Below are 27,814 nucleotides of genomic sequence, written 5' to 3'. Positions count from 1 at the left end.
ACTGTGCAATCTACTAATAAAAGTTTCAATCAATCAATCACAACGGCAGCCTTTCATGGCTTCAAGCAGCGTGCAAAATGAATGAATGAATGAATGAATGAATGAATGAATGAAGCGTTTGTACATCATGACATGGTCCGCACAAAGAGGCATATTTGGTGCAATGTAAATGTTCATAAACCAAAAAGGACGCAAGTAGAGGCGTTCGTGAATCGACGGTCCACTTTAGTTGTTTGTAGTACATGATCTTGTCGTGTCTTTAAGACAATGTTCTTGTCTAAAAGTTTTTCTTTACATAAGGCATGTTACATGTTCAAATTGTGGTGTTTTGGTAGGGTCAAGAATTGAATCAATTTCAATGAGCGGGGCTACTTTGAACTGTTGCTGCCGATTTATATCTCATGGAGTCCATGTGCACAGGATCATTACTCTGCATGAGAAAATATAATTTTGCATAGATTCAGCACTTTTAATATAAACTGAGCATTCTGGTTCAAGCTAATTTCCACTCTATTTTAGCAGCCATTTTCAGGATCACTGTAGCCTGCAAGCGCTTCCATTGGAACTTTGCCTGTGGTTTTTAAAGCCAAGATCATGTCGGTCAGATGTCGTAATGGTTTTCGCACAGCCAACTCTAATAATTTGAGATAAAATGCCTTACTAAGCAGCAAAAATGCTGTGTGTAAGTTTGGCTATGATGTGATGTTTTTTTATTTTATCCACCACAGTTACTATTTTAAAGGACTGGGCGCCTTACTAAAAAAACCTAATGTGGGATTGACCTTCTAATGTGTGCGTACTGTATATCACATACAGTTACAAATAAAGAGGCACAATGTACAACAGAAGTTCTTTACAGAACAACTTAAAGACACCATGTGGTCTTTCATATTTCTAGCTTTTATAGCTTTGTAATTAACCATTAAGGGGGAAAAAGGCTCTACTTCTTGTAGCTGGTACTTGTGTCTTTCCATTTGGAGCAGATTCTGGTATTTTCAAACAGTGCTGTAAAATAATGAAATCACCTGAAGTCAAATACCCCTTTAGCTCATCTACAGTATGTAACCGTGAATAGAAGAGCAATTTTTTTTTGCGATCCAGGTTCAAAGGTTTGTAAAAGTGACTAACTTCACTATATAGACATAGCACTGCAGCTATTGGCTGATTTATAGGGATGCTTAACATTTTACGGTATACCATGGATAATTAGCTCTTTTTGCCATACGATTCCACTCACACTCTCAATTGAAAGTGTGTGTTGACAATAAAGAATCATTGACGTGTTGGGTTTTAATTATTTTTTAGTGTTATGTAATTAGCTTTGATGGTGCTTTGCATGTTGTACATCAAATCTCAAAAAGGGTGGTGACGATTTCCTCTAGTGCCAAACCAATGACCAAAGCCATACTTCATCTCCTGCTGCCTTTTCAGGTTCCCCTCAAGACTCTGCAAACCCAACCTCACAATTGATGTGGTACGGCGTGCCCTAGATAGTAGTTGGCAGAGACAGTAATCAACTTGGGAAAACTGTAAAAACTATTTTGAGACTTCGTCTTTTATGAAAATGTGTTCCTGCTTTCACCACAAGTAACTTTTTAGAAATTGCAAGAAGACCCAGTATAAAATGCTGTGTCTCGTACTGGCAGTACATCAGTGGGTTTAATGTACTAAAGCTATAAAGCTTGTGGACTAGTACCCATCTAGCTCGGCAATTTCTTGAACAAAAGAATTGGCAGAGCTGCTATTTTGAACATATTTGTCATTATGAAAGTGGCATTGGGAATAATGTGATGTGGCCTGCACAGAAACATTTGGGTATCATCCAGTTTAGAAACAAAGGGACTATAGTCCAACCTGATCACAGCAGAGACCATACAGTGCTATTTCATTGTCCGTATCAACAGCGTGCGCTCTTTGGGGCACATTGACTGAAACTATCAGTCAGCTAAATTTGTTGCTGACAGCTTTATGGCCCTTTCTAAAGCTGATTCTGTCAACATGACAAAAATGTTATATTATCAAAGAACACCAAATGTGTGTAGATTGTATTGTGATAGATAACGTTAGAAAAATCAGTTGCCTTTTGACTGCATTGATGTTTATCGGTATCATGTGACAATATAGGCTTTTGTCAACAGATTTTACATGTACAGTAGCTGTTCTTGTCTTCTCTCAATCGTTTTGTCTGCAAAGATCACAGCAGGCTTTGTACTGTACAAAAATCCCTCATCACAGAAGCCTCCAGACTTGAAACATACAGAGAATATATTGCATAGAATATCAACTAATTGATAAATTTATGACCTCAGGATCGCAAACATGCATATTGTATTAGTAGACAATTATTTCAATAACAAGGATTACTTTTGAACTCAGTCTTGTTGGATTTGTCCAAAGCCATTTAAAACTACCGTAATTATGGCTGCCAGTGCATCCCTGCTTACGACAGCTGTCTATGGTTGCAATAAGCACAATATTTATGTGAGCGTGTTTGTTTCGTCACTGAGTGCAGTTGGTCCGAGGTCGAGCACACGTCATTATTCAATTAAAGTATTACACCTATGGTTTGCACCCTTAGGTAGGCGACAGGTATGTGGCTTAAACTATACAATAAGTGCCGTGCCATTTATTCCTCAATAATGAGCTATTAAATAGTGTGATGTTTTTATTTAATAACAAATTACACAATATAGCATAAAGACAGTAACCTCACTGAGAGGAGATCTCCTTCATAAATAAAGCATAATTGAAATGTTGTCAGTCATATTTATGAACAACAAATATCTCACCCCTCGTTTTTGCCAAAGTATTTTTTTTGGTGATGAAAGTTAGAGACCTGCCCTATCATAAAGCTGCACACTGAATGTATTCTGTTTTAAGTTAAGCAGGACATACTCTTCTTAAACAAATATGTTTATTTGTGTTTTGTTAAGTTAAGCATGGAATATTTAAGACAAAAATATGCACTTAATTCTTACTATATTTACTGTCACCAAGTTCTAAGCAAATCAATGGCTTGCAGTTCAGTAAAACATTTAGAACATTTTGACTACAAAATAAATTTTTTATCCATTTATTGGGGTATTTTCTTAAGCAAATTGTATTTATGCAAGCAAATAATAACCTGTGATTAATCATGATTTTTGAGCTGGAGTGTCAAACGTATGGCCCACGGGCTGTGTAAGGCCCGCCAACATGTTTAATCCGGCCCGCGGACAGCAAAATGAGTTTGTAAAGTATAAAAATGGGCTTCAATTTTTTCATGAAAGAAACTACTGTTATAAATGTGTCCACTGGATGTCGCAATAGCAATTTCAGTGTAACCCACATCACGCTGTTTAAAGATGACGCGTCAGCTGACTTTAAGTGCCCTCTGGATTGGCTGCCGCTACGCCAATCAGCGCAGGTGCAAGCCATCAGCTGCTCCTTTGTGGCTGGGGGCAGACTAATGCTGCAGCGATGCACAATACTTTTTTTATTGCAAATTATCCACTGAATAGATAAAATACGGAAACGGTAAGATGCAAGACTTGAGTTTAATATGACCAGCATATTTGTCGTTAGAATTCCGTGCAGCGCTCGCAATTTGTTGATGGCACGATGTGCACTCTGAACTCCATTGTAAAAATGTGTGTTTCTGAATTAGTTATTTTTTCTATTTAATTTTATGCTTAAATCTACCATGTTCACTTGGTTAAATTTGTAGTTATGTCACCTTTAATTTGGCTATTATGGTGTCAGCTTGACAAATGTTTTGATTTGATTATACTTATATTTGAATGATGACAAATGAATGCGTTGTAGAAGTTGTGGATGTTACCAATGTGGCGGCTTGAGAAAACACTCAGATTCTTTTCCGAACACGTCTTTAATGAACTGCCAACATGAGAATGCTAAACAGGAAGTGCTTAAAGTTGAATGGCTTTATAAATATACTGAGACAAAGTCTAAGGTTGTTGTGTTCATGGTCTTTTTGAAAATGCATACATTTTCTCCTCAGAATTTTCAACTAACTTGAAGTGTTTTGCCAAGAGGATTAGTTGTCTTCAGAAAAACAGCAGGGTTTCCCCTGGTGTTGTGTATAAAGAGAGTATGGCCAACTTGGTTTCAGGCGATTTCAAATATTGGTCAAAAGGCACTCACATGACTAAAGAGCGCCATCACCACTACTAACTTTGAGCTGATGCTATGTGTTTGCGGTTCTTCCTTGTTACTTTTTCGACACAGATTTGTTTTTTAAGTCTGTGTATATTATTTTTAAATAAAATACAGGCAAATTATAAAATGGTGTTATATTGACCATCCCCCACCACACCCCTAGCCATATCCCCGCCGCCAATAGTATATGTTTTTCTTTTTTTAGGCATTCTAACAAATAAATAAATAGGAGCACAATTCTGCTTACAATGGAGCTATTCTGCCTATAAAGCGCTTCAAAAACATCCAAAAACCTCCATCAAGGTTGTATATATTCACTGTAAGTATGTGTAATGTAGTAACAGGCACATTGATAATAACATGTAATAATTACGTATTTTGGTCATTTTAAACACATGGCGGCTCATTAATTCCACAAATGCTTTTTTCCTTTAACAACATCACTGATTGCTACTCACTGCAGACATCACGAGAGCCAACAAACCTAATAAAACATCACTTACTTAACAATCCCTGCTTTCACTGCAGGGATGCCGATTGTTGGGATGTTGATATATTCCCATTTAGATGAAAAATGACTCATAATTCTCGCGAATAAAAAAGGGGTGTGGAACAAAGCGTCTTTTCATGTCTTTTTCGCCATGTCCGGGTCGAAGTTGGCTGTCAAAGTGTACCAACTTCTCAGTTTATGTACACACCATTTTACTATCAAGATGAGACATTATTTATGATCTAGAACAGGGGTGTCAAACTCAAATACAGAGTGGGCCAAAATTTAAAACTGAACAAAGCCGCGGGCCAAGGTTGAACAAATGAACCTTTTTGATAGGGACCCAAACAAGTTTTGCATTAAATATTGAACAAGCAAGGCTTATATAACTTTATAGTGACATGCAAAATCGAGTTTCTAATAATAATAATAATAATTTAAAAAATATCAATGGCATATCGAATACAATTAAAATTAAAATTGAATGCCTCTTCTATTTGCAGCCTTCTGAGGTAAATATCAACATTAACTTTTTCCACAGGCTAATAAATTTGAAAATAAAATAATGAATAAACCAACCATTCAGGACTTTAAACTGCTCAGTTTGCAACACACGGATCTAATCTGATGTGCCCAAGCCAGATACCTGCCATCTTTTCTTGGATGCTAGTTCATTAATGTCGGGGCTCAGGCTTTGAGCTGAGGCATCCCTCATTATCGAACGAAGGTGTTCATTATATCTCGTATTCCACAGTCTTGGGGGCGTGCCTTACAGGCACTGCTTTTAACGTCCTTTACGAGCTGACGTCACGTCCGCTTTTCATCCCTTCTAACAACGTGCCCGCCCAGTCACAAGATATTAGCTGCTCCTGTACGCACACACACGTAAATGCAAAGCATACTTCATCAACAGCGATACAGTTTACACTGAGAGTGTCCGTATAAGCAACTTTAACATTGTTAGAAATATACGCCACACTGTGAATCCACACCAAACAAGAATGACAAACACATTTTGGGAGAACATCCGCACAGTAACACAACATAAACACAACAGGACAAATACCCAGAACCCTTTGCAGCACTAACTCTTCCGGGACGCTACAATATACACCCCCGCTACCTCCAAACACACACACACATACACACACCTTGTAGCGTCCCGGAAGAGTTAGTGCTGCAAAGGGTTCTGGGTATTTGTTCTGTTGTGTTTATGTTGTGTTACTGTGCGGATGTTCTCCCGAAATGTGTTTGTCATTCTTGTTTGGTGTGGATTCACAGTGTGGCGTATATTTCTAACAATGTTAAAGGTTTTTATACTGGCACCCTCAGTGTAACCTGTATCGCTGAAGATCAAGTATGCGTTGCATTCACTTCAGTGTGCGTGCCAAAGTAGCACATATTATGTAACTGAGCCAGCACTCGTTGGACTGGAGGAAAAGGGGACGTTACAATTCTCCAATTCTCGGGAGGGGCACTGAAATTTGGGGGTCTCCCGGGAGGTTTGGCAAGTATGAGAATTAGCGGTGTACCGCGGCACCGCCGCTGTATATAATCGGCAGGCCAGCTCTAGTGTTAATTTGATATCACCTCACGGGCCAAGTGAAATTAAACGGCGGGCCATATTTGGCCCACGGGCCAGAGTTTGACACCCATGATCTAAAATAAACTTTCACCAGTACCGAGGCGAGAAAGCAGCCCACCAGCTGATGTCAATACAGCCAGCATAAGGAAGTTACCCCTCTGTGACAATGCACGACTAAAAATAGTTATTTAACGTTAGCACTTATAACAACAATATTCCTAATAATTGGTTGATATTCAGGTCATGAAATGTAAATGGAGTATTGTTGGCGCTTTTTGGGTTGTACGGTAGGAATAGAACCAATGACGTAATAGCTCCTATTGGCTCAATTGTAAGCATGCTTTTATTTATGCTTATTTACGAGTAAGAATGCATTAAAAAAATGTGTGTTCTTGTCTCTCATAAGGATTGTGAATTATAGGCAAAAATCCCCCCAAAAGTTTAAAGCACTCATTGGTACATTTCTGTTACAAAAGGATTATGCTTTGACTAAAAATACTAATCAAAATTGTTCAATGAGGTATTGCACCAATACATGTAAAGAGTTTTGCATTTAATTAACAGATATTATTAGTTTGATTTAAATAAAGAAAACTAATTCAAGGGTCAGAGCTTTGGAACAATTTTTTTTTCTAAGATCATTTTGTAAGGACCATAACTGATTAATGATAATTGTGGATTATTGGGATACATGTGTACATGGGTTCAGTGAACCTTCTACCCCTAGTAGATGTAATGGTACGGTAAAATCACGGTTCGGTACGTACCTTGGTTTTAAGGTCAAGGTTTAGTTAATTTTTGGCAAAGTAAGAGAACAAAATACAAATCCTAAAATGTTTGAGGTTTTTGTGTAAACGGCTTTAAAAAGTTTTAGAATTTAAGAAATGAAACTATCAAATGCTTGGAGGTAATGCTGTAATACAATTCTCTAAAACAAATAATTATGAAAAATGTATTTATAAATTATACACTGTAAAACAGTTAACAGGGGTGTCCAAACTTTTTTTTCCACCTAAGGTACAGATGAACAAGACTACAAAATTGAGAGATGCTGCAGGCCACTCTGATTCATTTTGTGCAATAGAGACACAAAAAACATTCCAATGTAGGTCAGTGTATGCTAAGCTATCAAGACAAACATCCACATCTTGTCACACCTGCATTTTGTCTTACCTGCAAATTAGTGATATTAAATTTCTCCTTAATAAATAATGTTGTTTTTAAATTATGCCGAGGGCAAATATAACACAATTCCTTTACCCCTCACTAATGTGTTTTCTTCAGTATTTCTTAACACAGGGTGAGTGTTTAATTCTAGGATACATTGACAATAAATGGTTGAAGTGACCCGATTTCTTTTTCTATTCTTCTCTCCATGTGTCTAGTTTGAAAACAAATTGTACATCTTTTGACGGCCTCAAACATATGTGGATAAAAATTTCACCTGACTAAGATGGACCAATGTGACATACCCCGCATGCAATGTTAAAACTGGACAAAGACAAAGTGCCAAGTTGCGGCTTTATTCTGATGCATTTTGTGTTTGTTCTTTATCAGAAATCCGGGCCCAGTTAGTGGAACAGCAAAAATGCATGGACCAGCAGACAGAGATGAGGGTCCAGCTATTGCAGGACCTTCAGGATTTCTTCAGGAAGAAGGCGGAGATTGAGATGGAATACTCCAGAAACCTGGAGAAACTGGCTGAACGCTTCATGGCCAAGACTCGCAGCACTAAGGACCACCAGCAGTATAAGTGAGTTGACCGATCCTTATGGTTTTTATGTGTTTACTTAATGTTGTCACATATTGTGGGGACACTTTTGGGTGTGTGTGTGTGTGTGCATGTGTGTGAGACACTGTTTATACAAAACAGCAACACATCACTTAGATATATTTGATGGTCTGTCACAAAATTGATCTCTCTGGATCCTGTACAAGAGCTGTGTTAAAAATGCAGCCTTTGTAAGTCAATAGCAATGTTCCCATTTATATATTGTAATACATCTGCTGAGTGTTATTGTCTGTGTAAAATTGGTGAGCGGACACGGTTCTGATATGGTTATAGTGTCATCATCTTTTATACAGAAAGTTAAGGCGGGACATTAAGAAAATGCATGAAGGTACTAACTGCCGAAATTGGTCTTCCTTTATTTTTGTATCGCCTATTTCTTCTCTTTCCTCCCTTGACCCACTTTGCACCGATGAAGTGTACTTGTTAAAAATGCAGACATTAGCATATGGTATCAGCTAGTGGTGAGAATAAAAATACAACTTATACTTTTCTTACCGCCTGTAAATAGATTTTGCTTGCTGTATGAAGCTCCAATGGCTCTAGCAGCTGTAAGTGTGAGCGGATTGGCTCTGGGGTTGTCATTGAATGGTGTATGGTCACAAGAGCATATTTCTTAAACAAACACAAGACATTTAAACAGCATAAAAACTTCTGTGTGTTTTAAACCATGAGGTCTGTATTTCCGTGCTCACATAAACGGCACACGCACAGTGAAGCCTTTGTGATCACGATCTCTGGCCTGTTTTTGTTGGACAGATTTGTCTGTGGTGTGAAAAAAATGAGTTTTCACTCGGCCTGAAGCCTTAAGTCCATGTTCATATGGCAGGTCAGCTTGGCAGAGTAGCAAAATGTTAAAATAGCACCACAATGACTAGCTAGAATTTCTGGGTAATTAGTCTAGACAAGCAACATTCTGTGGGGAGCCCCTGCTGGGCCTTTTAGAGGAACAGCAATTCTGCAGCAAGTTGAAAGAATATACTTTAAGTCAATGTGTGACATATTTTTCAAATTCGGGACAATTCTGTTCTTGTTCCCCATTATACAGAATACGGATTTAATGTGCAACCTACTCTTGAATACACAAAAAGTCAATACCTCATGTTTTACATATTTCCGCTTAGCTGGAATGCTTACATATTTCACCATCTGATAGGGACTTTGAACTTTTCCTTAATTTTTACTGGCTAGGGCTTGGGCGTGACCAATATGACAACATCCTACAATTTGCATAATAGGCAATGATGCATATATATATATATATATATTTTTTTTTTAAAAGGGTAAAAATGTTATACATATCTTAAAAAAACAAATGTATTGTTATATTAGTAATAACATACATTACAGGCCAAAAGTTTGGACACACCTTCTCATTCAATGCGTTTTCTTTGTTTTCATGACTTTTTACATTGTAGATTGTCACTGAAGGCATCAAAACTATTAATGAACATATGTGGAGTTATGTACTTAACAAAAAAGGTGAAATGACTCAAAACATGTTTTATATTCTAGTTTCTTCAAAACAGCCACCCTTTACTCTGATTTCATTTTCGCACACTCTTGGCATTCTCTCGATGATATATATATATATATATATATATATATATATATATATATATACAGTATATATATACCGTAATTTCCGGACTATAAGCCGCTACTTTTCCCCCTCGTTCTGGTCCCTGCGGCTTATACAAGGGTGCGGCTTATATACGGCCTGTTCTTCTCCGACACCGACGAAGAGGATTTCGGTGGTTTTAGTACGCAGGAGGAAGACGATGACACAATGATTAAAGACTGACTTTTCATATACCGGTAGGCTGGTTATTTTGATAACGTACATGCGAGCACTTTGTATTACTTTGCAGCGTTGTATTATTTGTACTCTGCACGAATGCTGTTCGCCATGTCAAAGATGTGAAAGTTTGATTGAATGATTGAAAGATTTATTGTTAATAAATGGGACGCTTTGCGTTCCCAAACAGTCATCTCTGTCCCGACAATCCCCTCCGTGGTAGCAGGAACCCCTATATACTACGCTAATTACACATCAAAACCCTGCGGCTTATAGTCGGGTGCGGCTTATATACGGAGCAATCTGTATTTTCCCCTAAATATAGCTGGTGCGGCTTATAGTCAGGTGCGGCTTATAGTCCGGAAATTACGGTATATATATATATATATATATATATATATATATTAGGGCTGCAACAACTAATTGATTAAAATATATATATGCATATATATATATATATATATATATATATATATATATATATATATATATATATATATATATATATATATATATATATATATATATATATATATGTATGTGCATATATATATATATATATATGCATATATATATATATATATATATATATATATATATATATATATATATATATATATATATGCATATATATATATATATATATGCACATATATATATATATATATATATATATATCATCTATTTAATAATACCACCTTAACATTTGACAACCAAACAATTAAACAAGGAGACTCGGTAAAGAATCTGGGTATTATCTTCGACCCAACTCTCTCGTTTGAGTCACACATTAAGAGTGTTACTAAAACGGCCTTCTTTCATCTCCGTAATATCGCTAAAATTCGTTCCATCTTGTCCACTAGCGACGCTGAGATCATTATTCATGCGTTCGTTACGTCTCGTCTCGATTACTGTAACGTATTATTTTCGGGCCTCCCTATGTCTAGCATTAAAAGATTACAGTTGGTACAAAATGCGGCTGCAAGGCTTTTGACAAAAACAAGAAAGTTTGATCATATTACGCCTATACTGGCTCACTTGCACTGGCTTCCTGTGCACTTAAGATGCGACTTTAAGGTTTTACTACTTACGTATAAAATATTACACGGTTTAGCTCCAGCCTATCTCGCCGATTGTATTGTACCATATGTCCCGACAAGAAATCTGCGTTCAAAGAACTCCGGCTTATTAGTGATTCCCAGAGCCAAAAAAAAGTCTGCGGGCTATAGAGCGTTTTCTATTCGGGCTCCAGTACTCTGGAATGCCCTCCCGGTAACAGTTAGAGATGCTACCTCAGTAGAAGCATTTAAGTCCCATCTTAAAACTCATTTGTATAATCTAGCCTTTAAATAGACCCCCCCTTTTTTAGACCAGTTGATCTGCCGTTTCTTTTCTTCTCTCCTCTTCTCCCCTGTCCCTTGCGAGGGGGAGTCGCTTAGGTCCGGTGGCCATGGATGAAGTGCTGGCTGTCCAGAGCCGGGACCCCGGGTGGACCACTAGCCTGTGCATCGGTTGGGGACATCTCTGCGCTGCTGACCCGTCTCCGCTCGGGATGGTTTCCTGTTGGCCCCGCTGTGGACTGGACTCCCGCTGATGTGTTGGATCCACTGTGGACTGGACTTTCACAATGTTATGTCAGACCCACTCGACATCCGTTGCTTTCGGTCTCCCCTAGAGGGGGGGGGTTACCCACATATGCGGTCCTCTCCAAGGTTTCTCATAGTCATTCACCGACGTCCCACTGGGGTGAGTTTTTCCTTGCCCGTATGTGGGCTCTGTACCGAGGATGTCGTTGTGGCTTGTACAGCCCTTTGAGACACTTGTGATTTAGGGCTATATAAATAAACATTGATTGATTGATTGATATATATATATACAGTATATATATATATATATATATATATATATATATATATATATATATATATATATATATATATATATATATACAGTATATATATATATATATATATATATATATATATATATACAGTATATATATATATATATATATATATATATATATATATATATATATATATATATATATATATATATATATATATATATACAGTATATATATATATATATATATATATACAGTATATATATATATTAGGGCTGCAACAACTAATTGATTAAAATCGATTATGAAAATTGTTGGCGATTAATTTAGTCATCGATTTGTTGAAGCTATGCGAATGCGCGGAGGCTTTTTTTAAAAATGTTATTTTATTTTATTTTTTAATTTTTTATAAACCTTTATTTATAAACTGCAACATTTACAAACAGCTGAGAAACCATATTCAAAATAAGTACAAAAACAGTGCCAGGGCAGCGCTGAGGCTACATCTCATGAGGTGGCAGTAAGCCAGCCAATGATGTGTCATGTGCAGCTCACGTGACGACACCGTCTCCTTTGCCTAAACATTCGAAAAATGGCGCAGGAAAACAGTACCGATATGATAGTTCAGCGGAAAAACATCTTGAGGTTATTGCTTCAATGGAGAAAAGTGTACGACCTAAGTCGTCAAAAGTGTGGGAACACTTTACTTTAAAGACTTCAAAGAAGACCGTTTCCTGCAAAATGGCACGGAAGTACAACATTGCTTCAGGAGCACCTGAAGAAGAAATATGTTGGAGCCATGGATGAAGGGAGGAACTTTTTAAGTCCATAGTGGCAACAGGCATTCATGAGTTCAGCTTTTTTGTGAGTAACTTTAACGTTATGCCTTTGTTGCAACGCGGGGCTGATAATGTGTCTCCGGCACATTTGACTCCGTTTTGAGAGAGAAAACGCACGGTTACCAATTTCGAAATAAACGTAACGGACAGAAATATCTCAGGTTGGTTTCATAATGGATCAATGTAGCCGGGTCCGATAAAGCTATATAAATATATTTAGATTTGAGTGACGCTTTAGTATAACTAAACGTTATGAAGGTGCTGGAATATTTCATGCTATTATTCAGAGGCAGCCTAAAATGAATCGTTTATTATTCACAACAGAAACATGTACAATATCTGATTCAGTTCTGATCTGATGAGTTACATTTCTGTGTTATTATTGGTGTATGCTGCATCCCCAATGTCCAGAACATGGTGCCAGTATGCTGTTTTTTTTCAATAAAATACTGGAAAGGATAGAAATGTAGTTTGTCTCTTGTATCCGATTATTAATCGAAGTAATAATCGACAGATTAATCGATTATCAAATTAATCGTTAGTTGCAGCCCTAATATAACATATATGTGTGTGTGTGTGTGTATATATATATATATAATATATGTGTGTGTGTGTGTGTGTGTGTGTGTGTGTGTGTGTGTGTGTGTGTGTGTGTGTGTGTGTGTGTGTGTGTGTGTATATATATATATGTGTGTATATATATATATGTGTATATATATATATATATGTGTGTATATATATATATATATATATATGTGTATATATATATATGTATATATATATATATATATATATTGTACAGTGTAACACAGGCTGCACTATATTTTGCCCTACATATGTGTACGTATGTATCTATCCATCCATCCATTTTCTACCGCTTGTATCTTTTGGGGTCATGGGGGGTGCTGGAGCCTATCTCAGCTGTATTCGGGTGGTAAGCGGAGTGTGTGTATATATATATATATATATATATATATATATATATATATATATATATATATATATATATATATATATATATAAGGGCTGGGAATCTTTGGGTGTCCCACGATTCGATTCAAAATCGATTCTAGGGGTCACGATTCGATTCAAAATCGATTTTTTTTCAATTCAAAACGATTCTTGATTCAAAAACGATTTATTTTTTATTGTTGTTGTTGAAAACAATACACAACAATACCATAATAATGCAATACAATTTAATTTTGGAGTTCTGAACTTGTAATTTCTTGCAGTGTTTATTAAGTGGTAATATGTCCCATTTGTCCCAATTAACTTTATACCCTGATAAACAGCCATATTCAGTGATGACATTATTGATATAAAGAAGACAGGAGTTAACATGTGACAGGTAAAAAAATTATGTCGTCACAATACATCGATAGCTTATTATACTGAGAGCCAATATTTATACCATGAATATTATTTTCACTTCTTATTTTTGCAGCTAAGGGTTCAATAACCAAATTAAATAATAATCCAGATGCAGGACATCCCTGTTTTACTCCTCTTTTTAACAAAAAAGGTTCTGAAATATGATTATTGGTTTTGACTGATGCCATGGGCCTTGTATAAAGCATCTTAATCCATTGTATAAAATTATCTCCAAATCCAAATTTACGTAATGTGCAAAACATAAATGACCAGTTTATGCGGTGGAATGCCTTCTCCGCATCAACAGTACATACTGCTGTGGGATAAGGGAGACTTCTAGCATAGTAAATAACATTAAACAATTTCCTTGTATTGTCTGAAGATTGTCGACCTTCCATGAAGCCAGTTTGGTCAGTATGAATTAATTTTCCTATTACATTTGATAATCGTGTGGGTAAGATTTTTGCCAAGATTCCAAAGGATTCTCTATTCATTAAATACATAGGATTTCAGCAGTCTGCTGACATGCAAGCAGAGTAGTAGATTTTTGTAAAAAGCTTTTATAATTGTAAAGGACAATGTTTTATCAACTGTTTGCAATGATGTACATTTGTTTTAACTATTAAATGAACCAAAAATATGACTTATTTTATCTTTGTGACAATATTGGACACAGTGTGTTGTCAAGTTTATGAGATGCGATGCAAGTGTAAGCCACTCTGACACTATTGTTCTTTTTTATTTTAATGTCTAATGATAATGTCAATGAGTGATTGCATTGTTATGGTATTGCTGTGTATTGTTTTGTTGGATTGATTAATAAAAAAAATAAAATAAAAAAAAAAAAATTAATTTTAAAAAAAAAATCGATTTTTAAAAAAATGAGAATCGATTCTGAATTGCACAACGTCAAAATCGCGATTCGAATTCGAATCGATTTTTTCCCCCACCCCTAATATATATATATATATATATATATATATATATATATATATATATATATATATATATATATATATATATATATATATATATATATATATATATATATATATATATATATATATATATATATATATATATGTATGTATGTATGTATGTATGTATGTATGTATATATATATATATGTATATATATATATATGTGTATGTATATAATAATAATAATTCCTGGGATTTATATAGCGCTTTTCTAAGTACCCAAAGTCGCTTTACATGTTAAAAACCCATCATTCATTTACACCTGGTGGTGGTAAGCTACTTTCGTAGCCACAGCTGCCCTGGGGTAGACTGACGGAAGCGTGGCTGCCAATTTGCGCCTACGGCCCCTCCGAGCACCACCTATCATTCATTCAACATTCATTCACCGGTGTGAGCTGCACAGGGGGCAAGGGTGAAGTGTCCTGCCCAAGGACACAACGGCATGGTAAGAGGCGGGGAGCGAACCTGCAACCCTCAGGTTTCTGACACGGGCGCTCTACGCACTACGCCATGCCGCCCCATATATGGGGCGGCATATGCGTATATATATATGTATGTATGTATATACTGTATAGGATATACCATATTTTTCGTAGTATAAGTCGCTCCGGAGTATAAGTCGCACCGGCCAAAAGTGCATAACAAAGAATGGAAAAACATATATAAGTCGCACTGGAGTATAAGTCGCATTTTTTAGGAACATTTATTTGATAAAACCCAACACCAAGAATAGACATTTGAAAGGCAATTTAAAATAAATAAAGAATAGTGAACAACAGGCTGATGAATAAGTGTACGTTATATGACGCATAAATAACCAACTGAGAACGTGCCTGGTATGTTAACGTAACATATTATGGTAAGAGTCATTCAAATAACTATAACATATAGAACATGCTATACGTTTACCAATCTGTCACTCCTAATCGCTAAATCCCATGAAATCTTATACGTCTAGTCTCTTACGTGAATGAGCGAAATCACATTATTTTATATTTTACGGTAATGTGTTAATAATTTCACACATAAGTCGCTCCTGAGTATAAGTCGCACCCCCGGCCAAATTATGGAAAAAACTGCGACTTATAGTCCGAAAAATATGGTAAGTGAAATGTCAGTTCCTGTGCTGCAGCTGTAAAAACTTCTGCTGCCGTTTTTTTAATGAAATACATTATCAGAGAGTTACTGGAGGACTTTACCATTTTGCTTTGCTGTTGATAAGATCTCATGTTTCAATATCCTGCAGAAAGGACGTGGCAATCCTTCACTACCAGCAGCCCACACTGTCCTCTGGGCATTCTTTTATGTTGACCTCCTTGATTTAGACTACATGAAAGACCAGAACACACATTCAAAACAGTAACCGCAGCCAAAAGTTTAACATAGAGGTTATTTTTTCTCCTATCACACCCTTTGTGGACAGTTGTTTGTGTAATAACTGCATAGTATCTCCTTATGGCCCCTCTATCTGTCTGTCTGTCTGACCCAGTTCCTGCCCAAGGCAAGGAGGAAGTGATGACATTGGGAGATTTTCCTGGTATTATGTGGGGTGAGCAACTCCCAATGTTAGACCTCTGGCCAAGTCGCTTCATATAAAATAATATACTGTACAAACATACTCCAGTGTGCGTGCACAATTTTATGGTCATTGTCTCATATAAAACATATGTTACTTTTTTTACTCATAACCTTAATTAGATTGTTGACTTAAGTATTTACTTCAAATTGGGGAACAACAAAATCCAGGGAGATGAAAACTGCTGTTCTAAATATGTCACCATTTTTGAAAAAGCTCAAGATATACTTTGTCCAGCGGTCATGTTTGTGCCTTGTGGACACCTGGACATAATGCATACATAGTCGGGTGCAAAAAGAAGGTATGAATTAATAAACACACAAACGTGCTATCGTTCCTTCAGAGTGGATCAACTGATACATAATGCAGGAAGAGTATATAGTAATTGCCCTTTGACAGAAGTGTCTGTGATGCTGTCCAGTACCATTTAGCTTTTGCGTCACTTTACTTATTTGTTTTTTTCTTTGCTTTTTTTCCCTCCATCCTACACTCTTTGCACATGGCCAGCTCAATCACGCAGCTCCAGTACATCACTTTTCCTGGGCTTTTTGGAATTTACATCCTGTTTTTGCAATTTTTTCAATGAACTTTTTGCCCATTTGTTATGTTTATCAGTTATTCAACAATGCCCACCTTCTGTCCTTGCAGCAGATGGGGTACAGATACTGAAAGGCCAGTTCAAGGCCAGATCATTTGCCAAATTCTGTGTTTTTCACCTGTTGTGTTGACAAGGGCTGCCTGTCTGTATAAACTGTTCTTGTGGGGCAAGAGCAGAGGGCATTCTTCATATGGTTCCTGTAAGACTTGACCCCTCACTCAGCCTCAGAACTTCCCCCAAAGGCACGCACAGATATTCACACTCATATTCTTCTGTAATGGATTAACCCAGAGAATGTGTGCCTTGAGGGCGCAGTGATTGCAGTGCTCCAACTCACTCTGGTCTGGACAGTTTACTAGAGAACAGCAGCACAGCTTGTCAGTGGGATGCCTATTATTTTAATGTCCTCTAGCATAGGGTTGCACGATATAGGCGATATATTATATCAATTTGGCTAACGATAAAGCTTTTAATACAATCGTTGTATTGTGATAATGGATGTTTATTGCAAATTGTAGCAATTTCCCACAAATTTGACAGCGACAAGCAAATCAATGCCAATGCAATGTAGCGTCCTCGCTAGTGGCTAATGTCCCTTCAGAGTGCAGCAAAGCCATTTCTAAAACAGCAATCATCGCCTCCATGGCAGCAAATAAATACATTGTGTCACCGCCAGATGACAAGGAATAGCTCAACATGCTACACTATACACCGTAGGAGGAGCATATGCTAAATGCAAGCTCGAGCTCGTTAATGTAAACAAAGGTGGGTGAATCTATAAAAATATTGATAGTAACGATACAAAGTAAATTAACACTATAAAGTTGATACTACCTTATATGGATTTATATTTTTAGTCAACTTTTTTTGTTGTTGTTGTTGTTATTGTTCACAAACTCAGGAGATAAGTCCCTGGACACCGGAGGGCTTTAAGGGCAAAAACCAAAAGATTTAAATTGGAACCAATAGTAGGAAGTAATTTAAATATTGAAAATATATTGTGACACCACCATCCTGTGTTTTTGTCTGATTACAACTTCAATCAAAAATGTAATCATTCAATGATCTAAAATATTTACTTTGTTCCAAATGTTTTTATATCATTCATAATCCTTATGTGAGACAAGCACACGTTTTTCTTTATTTCATGAATTCTAACTCGTAAATAAACGCTATGCAAAAGTCAGCCATAAATCAAGGTAATGGGATTTGTTCTATTCCGCCTATAAAGCTCTCTTAAAAAACATCCAAAAACCTCCATCTGCAGTACAAGCCAAAAGTTTGGACACACCTTCTCCCCATTCAATGTGTTTTCTTTATTTTCATGACTATTTACATTGTACACTACCGTTCACAAGTTTGGGGTCACCCAAACAATTTTGTGGAATAGCCTTCATTTCTAAGAACAAGAATACACTGTCGAGTTTCAGATGAAAGTTCTCTTTTTCTGGCCATTTTGAGCGTTTAATTGACCCCACAAATGTGATGCTCCAGAAACTCAATCTGCTCAAAGGAAGGTCAGTTTTGTAGCTTCTGTAACAAGCTAAACTGTTTTCAGATGTGTGAACATGATTGCACAAGGGTTTTCTAATCATCAATTAGCCTTCTGAGCCAATGAGCACACACATTGTACCATTAGAACACTGGAGTGATAGTTGCTGGAAATGGGCCTCTATACACCTATGTAGATATTGCACCAAAAACCAGACATTTGCAGCTAGAATAGTCATTTACCACATTAGCAATGTATAGAGTGTATTTCTTTAAAGTTAAGTTATCTTCATTGAAAAGTACAGTGCTTTTCCTTCAAAAATAAGGACATTTCAATGTGACCCCAAACTTTTGAACGGTAGTGTACATTGTCACTGAAGGCATCAGAACTATGAATGAACATATGTGGAGTTATGTATTTAACAAAAAAAGGTGAAATGACTGAAAACATGTTTTACATTCTAGTTTCTTCAAAATAGCCACCATTTTCTCTATTACTGCTTTGCACACTCTTGGTATTCTCTCGATGAGCTTCAAGCACACCTGTGAAGTGAAAACCATTTCAGGTGACTTGTTTTAACAGAAGTGTCGATAAAACCGCGTTACAGCAAAACATTACCAGATATTAACAGTAAATTAACAAGTAGACTACATATTAATTTGTTTACATTGTTATTTATATGCCAAATATTATAGAGTGATATATATCGTTATCGTAAGAGGGTGCAACTTATTTCACATTATAGATTTTAGGCCATATCGCCCATTCCTAATTATGTCTGGCTCTCGGTTGCAATTCCCTCCCTCTCGGTTGTCTCACCTGATTTGCTTTTTTGTCTCGTTTTACCTTGTCTTAACTTTCAAGAGCCTTTCTTCTGCACTTTTCTCTGAAAATCTAAACATGTAATTGATAACCAGGACTCTAAAATCCATTGATCTTCTCTAAGAGAAGCGCAGATTCTGGGGAACCTGCCCGTCCTGACGAGACGTTCATTGCCGGATACATGAGGGTCTTTTGGGAGAAGTGGCCAGTTCTGTGCCCTTAGTTCTTTCCGTCATGGACGGGAAATATTTCTATTTGGAACCACTCAGTGGCCTAGTGGTTAGAGTGTCCGCCCTGAGATCGGTAGGTTGTGAGATCAAACCCTGGCCGAGTCATACAAAAGACTATAAAAATGGGACCCATTACCTCCCACTCAGCATCAAGGGTTGGAATTGGGGGTTAAATCACCAAAAAATGATTCCCAGTAGTTGCCCACTGCTCCCCTCACCTCCCAGGGGGTGATCAAGGGTGATGGGTCAAATGCAGAGAATAATTTCGCCACACCTAGTGTGTGTGTGTGACAATCATTGGTACTTTAACTGTAATAACAGGGCATCTGCTGATTGGATTGAGCCTATCGACAAATTCTGAAGACGATGGCAGCCATTCAAGGAGCCCAAAGGCTGTTCATCGCGATGGACGGATTGGGCAGAGCTGTGGGCACTTAGACTTTGGCGATCTTGGAATTGAATGGCAAATTGGATAACATATCGGAGAAGCTTTCCACTCTCTAACGTGAAATTATGATCAATTTGAGAGCCAGATTGGTCAATAAAATCAGACAAATCCATTGGAATGTGTTTGCTCGCCTGAATTTAATAATCCTTATTTACAATTTGGCTCCTTTGAATGGTTTTGGCCAGGTCTTACTGTAAATATCCCGGTGACACCAGCGCAGTGAAAGATGCGCTGAAACGCTCCCTCCTACAAGAACTTCTGGGATGTTTTCTCTGTTCGGGGACGCAGAGTGCAGCGACCCCCAAGCCTATAGACAATACATGCATCAATGGACGTCCCCGTTGATAGTCTTAAGTGTTTTTTGTGTGCCGCGACATGTGCTTATGTGCTTACTATGCTGGGTTTTTTTGTGTGATCTCAAGCTGCTGGAATTTATCTCATTGTATTTTTTTAAGTGCAATGACAGTAAAACGCTATTCTATTCCACTGTAACACATTATGCATGTCTTCTGTGAAAAGTCCTTCAAAGTTCTTAACTTTCTTTTAAGAATACTCCTGCAGATTCTCCATACTCATGTACACAAAGAGATAATTCTATGAGTATTTAAAGCATGCATGGCCCAGAGAGCTGCATGAGCTCTGCCCCAGAAATGTCATGGGCACAAATGTGTCATACTTATCAGTGTTGTTTGTAATATATGCAGGACTTTTAGAGCCGGCGGTATCTGGGACATTTAACACCAAGGGAGGCCTATGACGCATTGCTCCTTTGGCTCTGTTATTTTCCGACTCATTGAGTGACTGTTACAGACTTCTAGGAAAAATGACAAAATCTCAGTGTTCTGAATCAAAATTCCCTCCTTCCCTAGAAAAGACCAGAATCTGTTGTCACCTGTCAACTGTTGGTACCTGCTGCTGAACCAGGTGAGGAGGGAGAGTAAGGACCATGCCACTTTGAGCGACATCTACCTGAACAATGTCATCATGAGGTTCATGCAGGTTAGCGAGGACTCCACGCGACTACTGAAGAAGGTGAGGTCTATTATGATCCTTCCAATTTCTAACACCATTAAGCAAATACATTTTTTTACAAAAACATTTCTTAAGGCAATACACATATCTGTGTTTGTTTGTAACATGGTTTAGGTTGAATAATTAGCTCATCACTGGTTTAACCTCCTCAGCCCAAAAAACGTGCATTAAGAAGGATACTGATCCCATGCCTGCTTTGCGTGTATTTCATTGGTCAAATTGATATTAGAAATGGTGTTATATTGTTATTTTGACAGCAGCATTTTGGAGCCTGAAAACACTTCAACCCAACCAACGTGTGTTTTAAAGTTACATACTTTATACACTAACACAGAGTTCAATACCTCGGTTTTCATTAGTATTTGCAACTCTCTTTGGCCCTGCATGGTGGGTTGTTTTACAGTACTCAATAAGCACACTGACTTGTAGTGCAACTGTGTTGAGGGAGTTGATGGCAGGCTAACACAAACATGTTTTGAATGAAAGACCTGTCAGGAACACAGTTGCACACATGCTGTGTATGAACAACACTACATGACTGAGTCCCAAACTTGTCGAATTCTTTGTTTAGGCACTTAAGTCCATGGAATGATACACGGGCAAACCGACTTGTTTGTTAGGCACGGTATTTGGCCGTACGATAACGGTATACCACGAAATCTATAGCACAAACCGAATCCTCTATGCTTTTGATTAAGACCTTTGTGGTTTAGGTTATTGTTTATTTGTTTCTAAAGTGACTGAAAATTAACATAATCATACACATTCATCAACAAAGTATTTTAGTAATATAATATATTTATAAATATTTACATTTGGTTTTATCTCTTTTTGAGAGTTACATTTCAGAAATGCAGTCTTGATCAACATAATTTCACATAACTAGGGCTTTACTGCTTGAAGACCAAAGCTTCACGACAAAAACCGGTCCCCACCACAAAGATGACAACTCCCTAGTGGATTATGAGTTCCTTTGCTCTTGGAGTCGCATGAATTTACCGCAGACCCAAATTACAAGGTGGCTTTGCCTTAGAGGCATTCTGTTGTGTCAGTTTAGCTTGAGTGACTATTTCTATCTGGTCTGTCTATGAGTCTGTGTTTCTTTCTGGCTGTTAAGTCCTGCAAACCATAAGCCATAAACCTTCAACCCCCTGTTGAGGTAAGGTCCTTTCATTCATGTTCTCAGAAACAGGAAACTGCTGCTCCCATTTCCTTCGGTGTTTGAAGTGTCACAGATCTTTTAATGATATCAAATTTTACAAAGCTGTTATACAGATATGTCTGTCCTTGACCTATCTTTACACATAGAATGCTACAAAACTTTTCATATGAATGAAATTAATTATGTTGATAATATAAGGCTAAGTTCCTTTGAGCTTTGTTGTATTATGGCTTTTTACCGCAACAGTCAAAGTAAAACAGTGAATAGCAGGACAGATAGTTTGCAGGTTTACGCCAACATTTTTTTTATGACATTCCACTTTTTTTTAAAATTTGTATTACAGTGTTTTCACAGGACTGGATTGTCTTTGTGGCATTGGGTTGCCGGGTGTCAGTGCTTTATCAAGTTGTCATCAACTTTGCATTTTTAGCTCCAATGCAATGTGTGTGTGGAAAGGTCAAACTGAGTTTTTTGTTTTGTTGTATAACAAATGGGCAACATTATCGCCTATTTTTAAACCTTATTTAACAACAGAACATGAACCTATTGACTTATGGTTGTCGCACATTTTAGGACATGCATGGGCGATTAAAGAAAACATTAAGGATGTTTCCTGGGCTTCAAGTAAGTGTGTGCTGTTGTTAGAAATAATGCACACACCATATGTCTCATATCTCTATATTGATGAACAGGTACAGTATGCGTGTATGAGGTGTGTTAAGAAGCAGAGTTAAAATATAATCCACTACGGAGTAAGAAGGATACGTTTAGTGACAAGACCATTATAATTTGTTGTGAACAAAGAGCAGGGACGATAAAACCAAATCTTAAAAAAAAACTAAAAACGGATGACAAATCTTTATGTGGTGGTCCAAATTTAATTATGGCGAGCTGCCACTAATAAATACATTAATAGTAAAAATTGTATTTAATTAAGCTCTATATTTGCATTGTGTACAACTTCAGTATTTAATTTCACAATAAATTCAGGTGACATTGTGCAGAAACATGGCAATTTAGTGGGAGGTCCAGGTTATAGGAGACAACTGCTCACTCTCTAATTAAAGAGTTTTCAAGCCTTTGATCCCAGCAGAGCTTCAATAATGAGGCACAAACAACAAAATAGTTCCAGAAGTTACTTGGGCTCCTTCACAGTTTTGAGGACACATCTGGGTTGTTGCCATCCTTGCTTAAAATACGTGTTTTTATTTCCTGTTGCTCTCAGATTTCATGTTGTGAGAGTGAAAAGAAGTCTCGGTACCCCATAGTACCCATCATGTCTTCATCAACATGGTCCGGTTGATCTGTGTTGCTATTTACTTTCTGGATGGAGGACATAAAAAAATGACATAAATTCTTCACTTTTGTCAAGGCACTCATCTCCTTATTTTCCTCTGCTGAGTCAGAATGTATCACATGTATTCACTTTACATTATTCATACCGCTAGTCGCTTGTTATACACTTCCCTCCTTTATTTATAGCAGTCACGTTCTGTGGCTGCAGCTACCTGCCTTTAAACCTTTCAAAAAAGGCTTAAGGATTTTTTTTGTTGACATTTTTAATTCGCAAGCTATGTGACTAGTGCCTATTTTACAGCTGTGAATTTGCGGCTGTGTGGTATGATTTCATCTGAAACTTAATATTTCACAAGAAGCAGTATATTATCAGAAATGTTTTTTACCCCTGATTCACAGCCTCCCTAGAATGAGTTGAGATACTGTAATTTAGCAGTCACTTTATATCTCAGCACTTTTCCACGGTCATAAGTTTCTGGTAGTCAGATGAACGATAAAATTGCTGCTAAGTGAGTTTCCTCTGTGGTGTGGCTTGCACTCTTCGTCGCACTGCAACATGATGCATTGCTGCACGGATCGTGTGTTGGGAATGTCCTCTTCCTGTCAATGAGTAAAGCACACTAGAGAGAGAGCGTTCTCTCCTTGACAGAAGCAGCAGCAGCCTAGTACATCTGCAGCTGCTTTTCACCACAATGACTTGGTTGACAAAAGTGGTATTGCAAGAGAGACAGGACTTGTGGGAGCTTGTTCGCTCACAAATGATCTCCTTTTAGAAATTCAATCTTCAAACGGTTGTGCCCCCAATGGGTTTTTTTGTCGCATTAAACTGAACTTCATTGTCTCAACATCCAAAGACCAGGTGGCGTGCGAACCTGACCTATAGAGTCTCCTTTTTTGAAGTATTTACTACTTCAGTTAAAACTACAGACATTGTGAGATTAAAAGGATAGGCCTATTTCAGGGATGTTTTAATTAATTCAACTACGGCTGTCTTCGAATAAGGATTTTCATAGTCAAATCTGATTTGTTAGATTTTGCCTAAAGTCGACGATCAGTTGAATGTATGGGGTTTTCTTTAAGAGAAATAAACAGATGATATGTAGTAGTGTATACTTACTGGTCCTGAGGTGTCAGTAGTGTTACATTAATGTGCTCTAGCACTTACATACGTGAATAATTCCAAGTTAATTAAAGGTACATCAAAATACAATCTTATTAAAATGAACGAAACAAAGATCTCAATTGCGATTTTTTTTCCACCTCAAAATAAAGGCTAAACCAGTTTGTGAGGTCTGCTCTGGCACGCAGGGCCAAGAGGACATTAAGCTTGACTAAAAGAGGAAGTTAAAGGCCTACTGAAATGACATTTTTTTTATTTAAACGGGCATAGCAGATCTATTCTATGTGTCATACTTGATCATTTCGCGATATTGCCATATTTTTGCTGAAAGGATTTAGTAGAGAACAACGACGATAAAGATCGCAACTTTTGGTATCTGATAAAAAAAAAAGGCTTGCCCCTACCGGAAGTAGCGTGACGTAGTCAATTGAACATTTCCGCAAAGTTCCCTATTGTTTACAATGATGGCCGCCATAAGTGAGAGCGATTCGGACAGAGAAAGCGACGATTTCCCCATTAATTTGAGCGAGGATGAAAGATTTGTGGATGAGGAAAGTGCAAGTGAAGGACTAGTGGGGAGTGGAAGCGATTCAGATAGGGAAGATGCTGTGAGAGCCGAGGGAGACCTGATATTCAGCTGGGAATGACTACAACAGTAAATAAACACAAGACATATATATACTCTATTAGCCACAACACAACCAGGCTTATATTTAATATGCCACAAATTAATCCCGCATAAAAACACCTAGGTGTTTGTTATGCTAGCTCCTAGCTACTAGCTCGAGCTAGTTATATCTTTCGGGAATGTAAACAATGAAACACCGGCTGTGTTGTGTTGCTGACTTCCCTCGCAAAATACTCCGCTTCGCAGCGACAACTTTCTTCTCTGCTTGCTCAGCTTCTTTCTCCATAATGTAATGAACAAATTGCAACAGATTCACCAACACAGATGTCCAGAATACTGTGGAATAATGAGATGAAAACAGAGCTATTTCGTATTGGCTTCAATGGGGAGCCATACCTCTGTTTCACTGGCTACGTCACGCGCATACGTCATCCTCCAAAGGCGTTTTCAACCGGAAGTTTAGCGGGAAATTTAAAATTGCACTTTATAAGTTAACCCGGCCATATTGGCATGTGTTGCAATGTTAAGATTTCATCATTGATATATAAACTATCAGACTGCGTGGTCGGTAGTAGTGGGTTTCAGTAGGCCTTTAAAGTAATAACGTTTCTGAAGGAGAACTAGCGGAAGACCTTTTTCAAGAGGAGAGTTACATTTTCGGCCAGGGCCGTGCGTCCCCGCCATGTCCAGTTTACAGCAGGTCAGCTGCGGGATTCTGCCAGCCAGAAGCGCACGATGGCACGACAAGCTCCTTGTCTGACATCCTCCAAACAATATTAGTAAAATATTCTTGTTGGCAAATTGTAAACCAATATTTTTTATGTAATAACAGATGTGTTAAAGGATTTTAGGGCCGTGACATCACACCATGAAGCAATGACCCCTCTGAGGAGGTCTGAAGTGACTGCCGAAACTTTGATTTATTTTTTACTCTCGAAAAACTATTTGTCTGCACACAAAAATATTTTACAACTATTTATAGAAGAAATGATGATCCTTATCGATTTATCCTCCAAATACACTTGCTGTACACGGGGAAGGAATATTAATAACAGACGATTCGACTACAAGGTTGATAGTCAAATCAGACTCCTCCGAATCGGTTCATTAAATCTCAGACTGTTTGAAGACAGCCAAAAATTCAACTACTAAATATAAATTCAATATTACAATGGTTAAGTAATGAATTAATTAATCAGCATGACTTGCATGTTTAATATACAAAATGCATGTGGTAAATTTTGATTTTGAAAGGTTATTGAACTATTAGTCTCTGCCTCTAAACATATGGAACATTATGGTTTGCCTCTTCCCTGTATTTACAGCTCATGCACACATACTTTTGCAGCCTTTTTGATGCTGAGAAGACCTTTCATTAAGCTCTGGAACACTTCCAAATTCTCTGAATGCAGACTAGTTAATGACCGTTAGATTTGACAGATAGTCAAATGTTTAGTCTTCTGAACTGATGCTTGTTAAATGATTTCCCTTTTGACAAGGCATGTGTTTAGAAGCCTTTTTTATCTTTGCAAGAATGTGGTTTGAAAGGTTTTCTCAGATGCGGTGGTGTTACAAAGACAAACTGCAGCTGTACTTTAAACTTGCTGAGGTTTCATGTGATGTCACATTTGAGGTATTTTTCCTAAAAAATCTTGTGAATTGTACCATCTTAAGGGTTTTCAACATTAGAGGTTCCATTATCCACAACTGATTTCCAAACATATGCATGGTTGCCTGTCTCTAAGTTTGGCTGGTTTCTAAATTTATAGGCTCCTCAGATTTTATAAGAGGTGCATGTTAGGAAATTAACAGTCCAGAAATATATTGTAGGCTAGTTAACCAGCAAGGTTCTCTAATTCTAGACACCAGCCTGACAGCCTTTATTAAGAATGTAATCCACTTTGCTCTGTATTGAATCAGATCGTCGGCCATGCAGCTTTAGAACGTGTGAATTAGAAGAGTGTCGAGCTTGTGCATCTTGTAGGCTTTTTCTGTTCTGGAGAGCTGAGGTCAATCGTGTTAGATTTTAATTGACTAAAAAGTACTGTTACACACCAAACCATGCTCAGATGTCACTCTTTTGGAGTAGGGCCAGAGCGTTCTACATCCACTTTTCCCTCCAAACAGTTGTGAAAATATTGCAAGAGGGTTTTCCATCAGCTTTGGATCTACCAACTACCCATTTTGTTTTGAAGGATTGGTTGTGTGGTTATGATACTGTTTATTGCTCTTGTATGTATGTATATGTATATACTGTATGTATGTATGAATATGTATGTATTGTATATATATACATATATATATAAATATATAAAGACATGCACCTGGGGATAGGTTGATTGGCAACACTAAATTGGCCCTAGTGTGTGAATGTGAATGTTGTCTGTCTGTCTGTGTTGGCCCTGCGATGAGGTGGCGACTTGTCCAGGGTGTACCCCGCCTTCCGCCCGATTGTAGCTGAGATAGGCTCCAGCGCCCCCCGCGACCCCGAAGGGAATAAGCGGTAGAAAATGGATGGATGGATATATATATATATATATATATATATATA

General features: G+C 37.5%; 1 protein-coding gene across 4 annotated transcripts in view; it reads left to right on the top strand.

Annotated features, from left to right (window-relative positions):
* Positions 1–27,814, top strand: part of srgap1a (SLIT-ROBO Rho GTPase activating protein 1a) — a 132,687-nt gene that overhangs the window by 46,215 nt on the left and 58,658 nt on the right. For all 4 annotated transcript variants that reach the window (XM_062035414.1, XM_062035413.1, XM_062035412.1 and 1 more), the window contains exons 2-3: positions 7,791–7,986; positions 20,895–21,057. In XM_062035414.1, the coding sequence (XP_061891398.1) occupies positions 7,791–7,986; positions 20,895–21,057 (359 nt within the window). The remainder of the gene's footprint in view (positions 1–7,790; positions 7,987–20,894; positions 21,058–27,814) is intronic.

Source organism: Entelurus aequoreus, linkage group LG24 (genome assembly GCF_033978785.1).
Source record: "Entelurus aequoreus isolate RoL-2023_Sb linkage group LG24, RoL_Eaeq_v1.1, whole genome shotgun sequence".
Lineage (NCBI taxonomy): Eukaryota > Metazoa > Chordata > Actinopteri > Syngnathiformes > Syngnathidae > Entelurus > Entelurus aequoreus.
The sequence above is the reverse complement of the archived record's forward strand: the minus strand, read 5'-3'. Positions and strand labels throughout refer to the sequence as shown.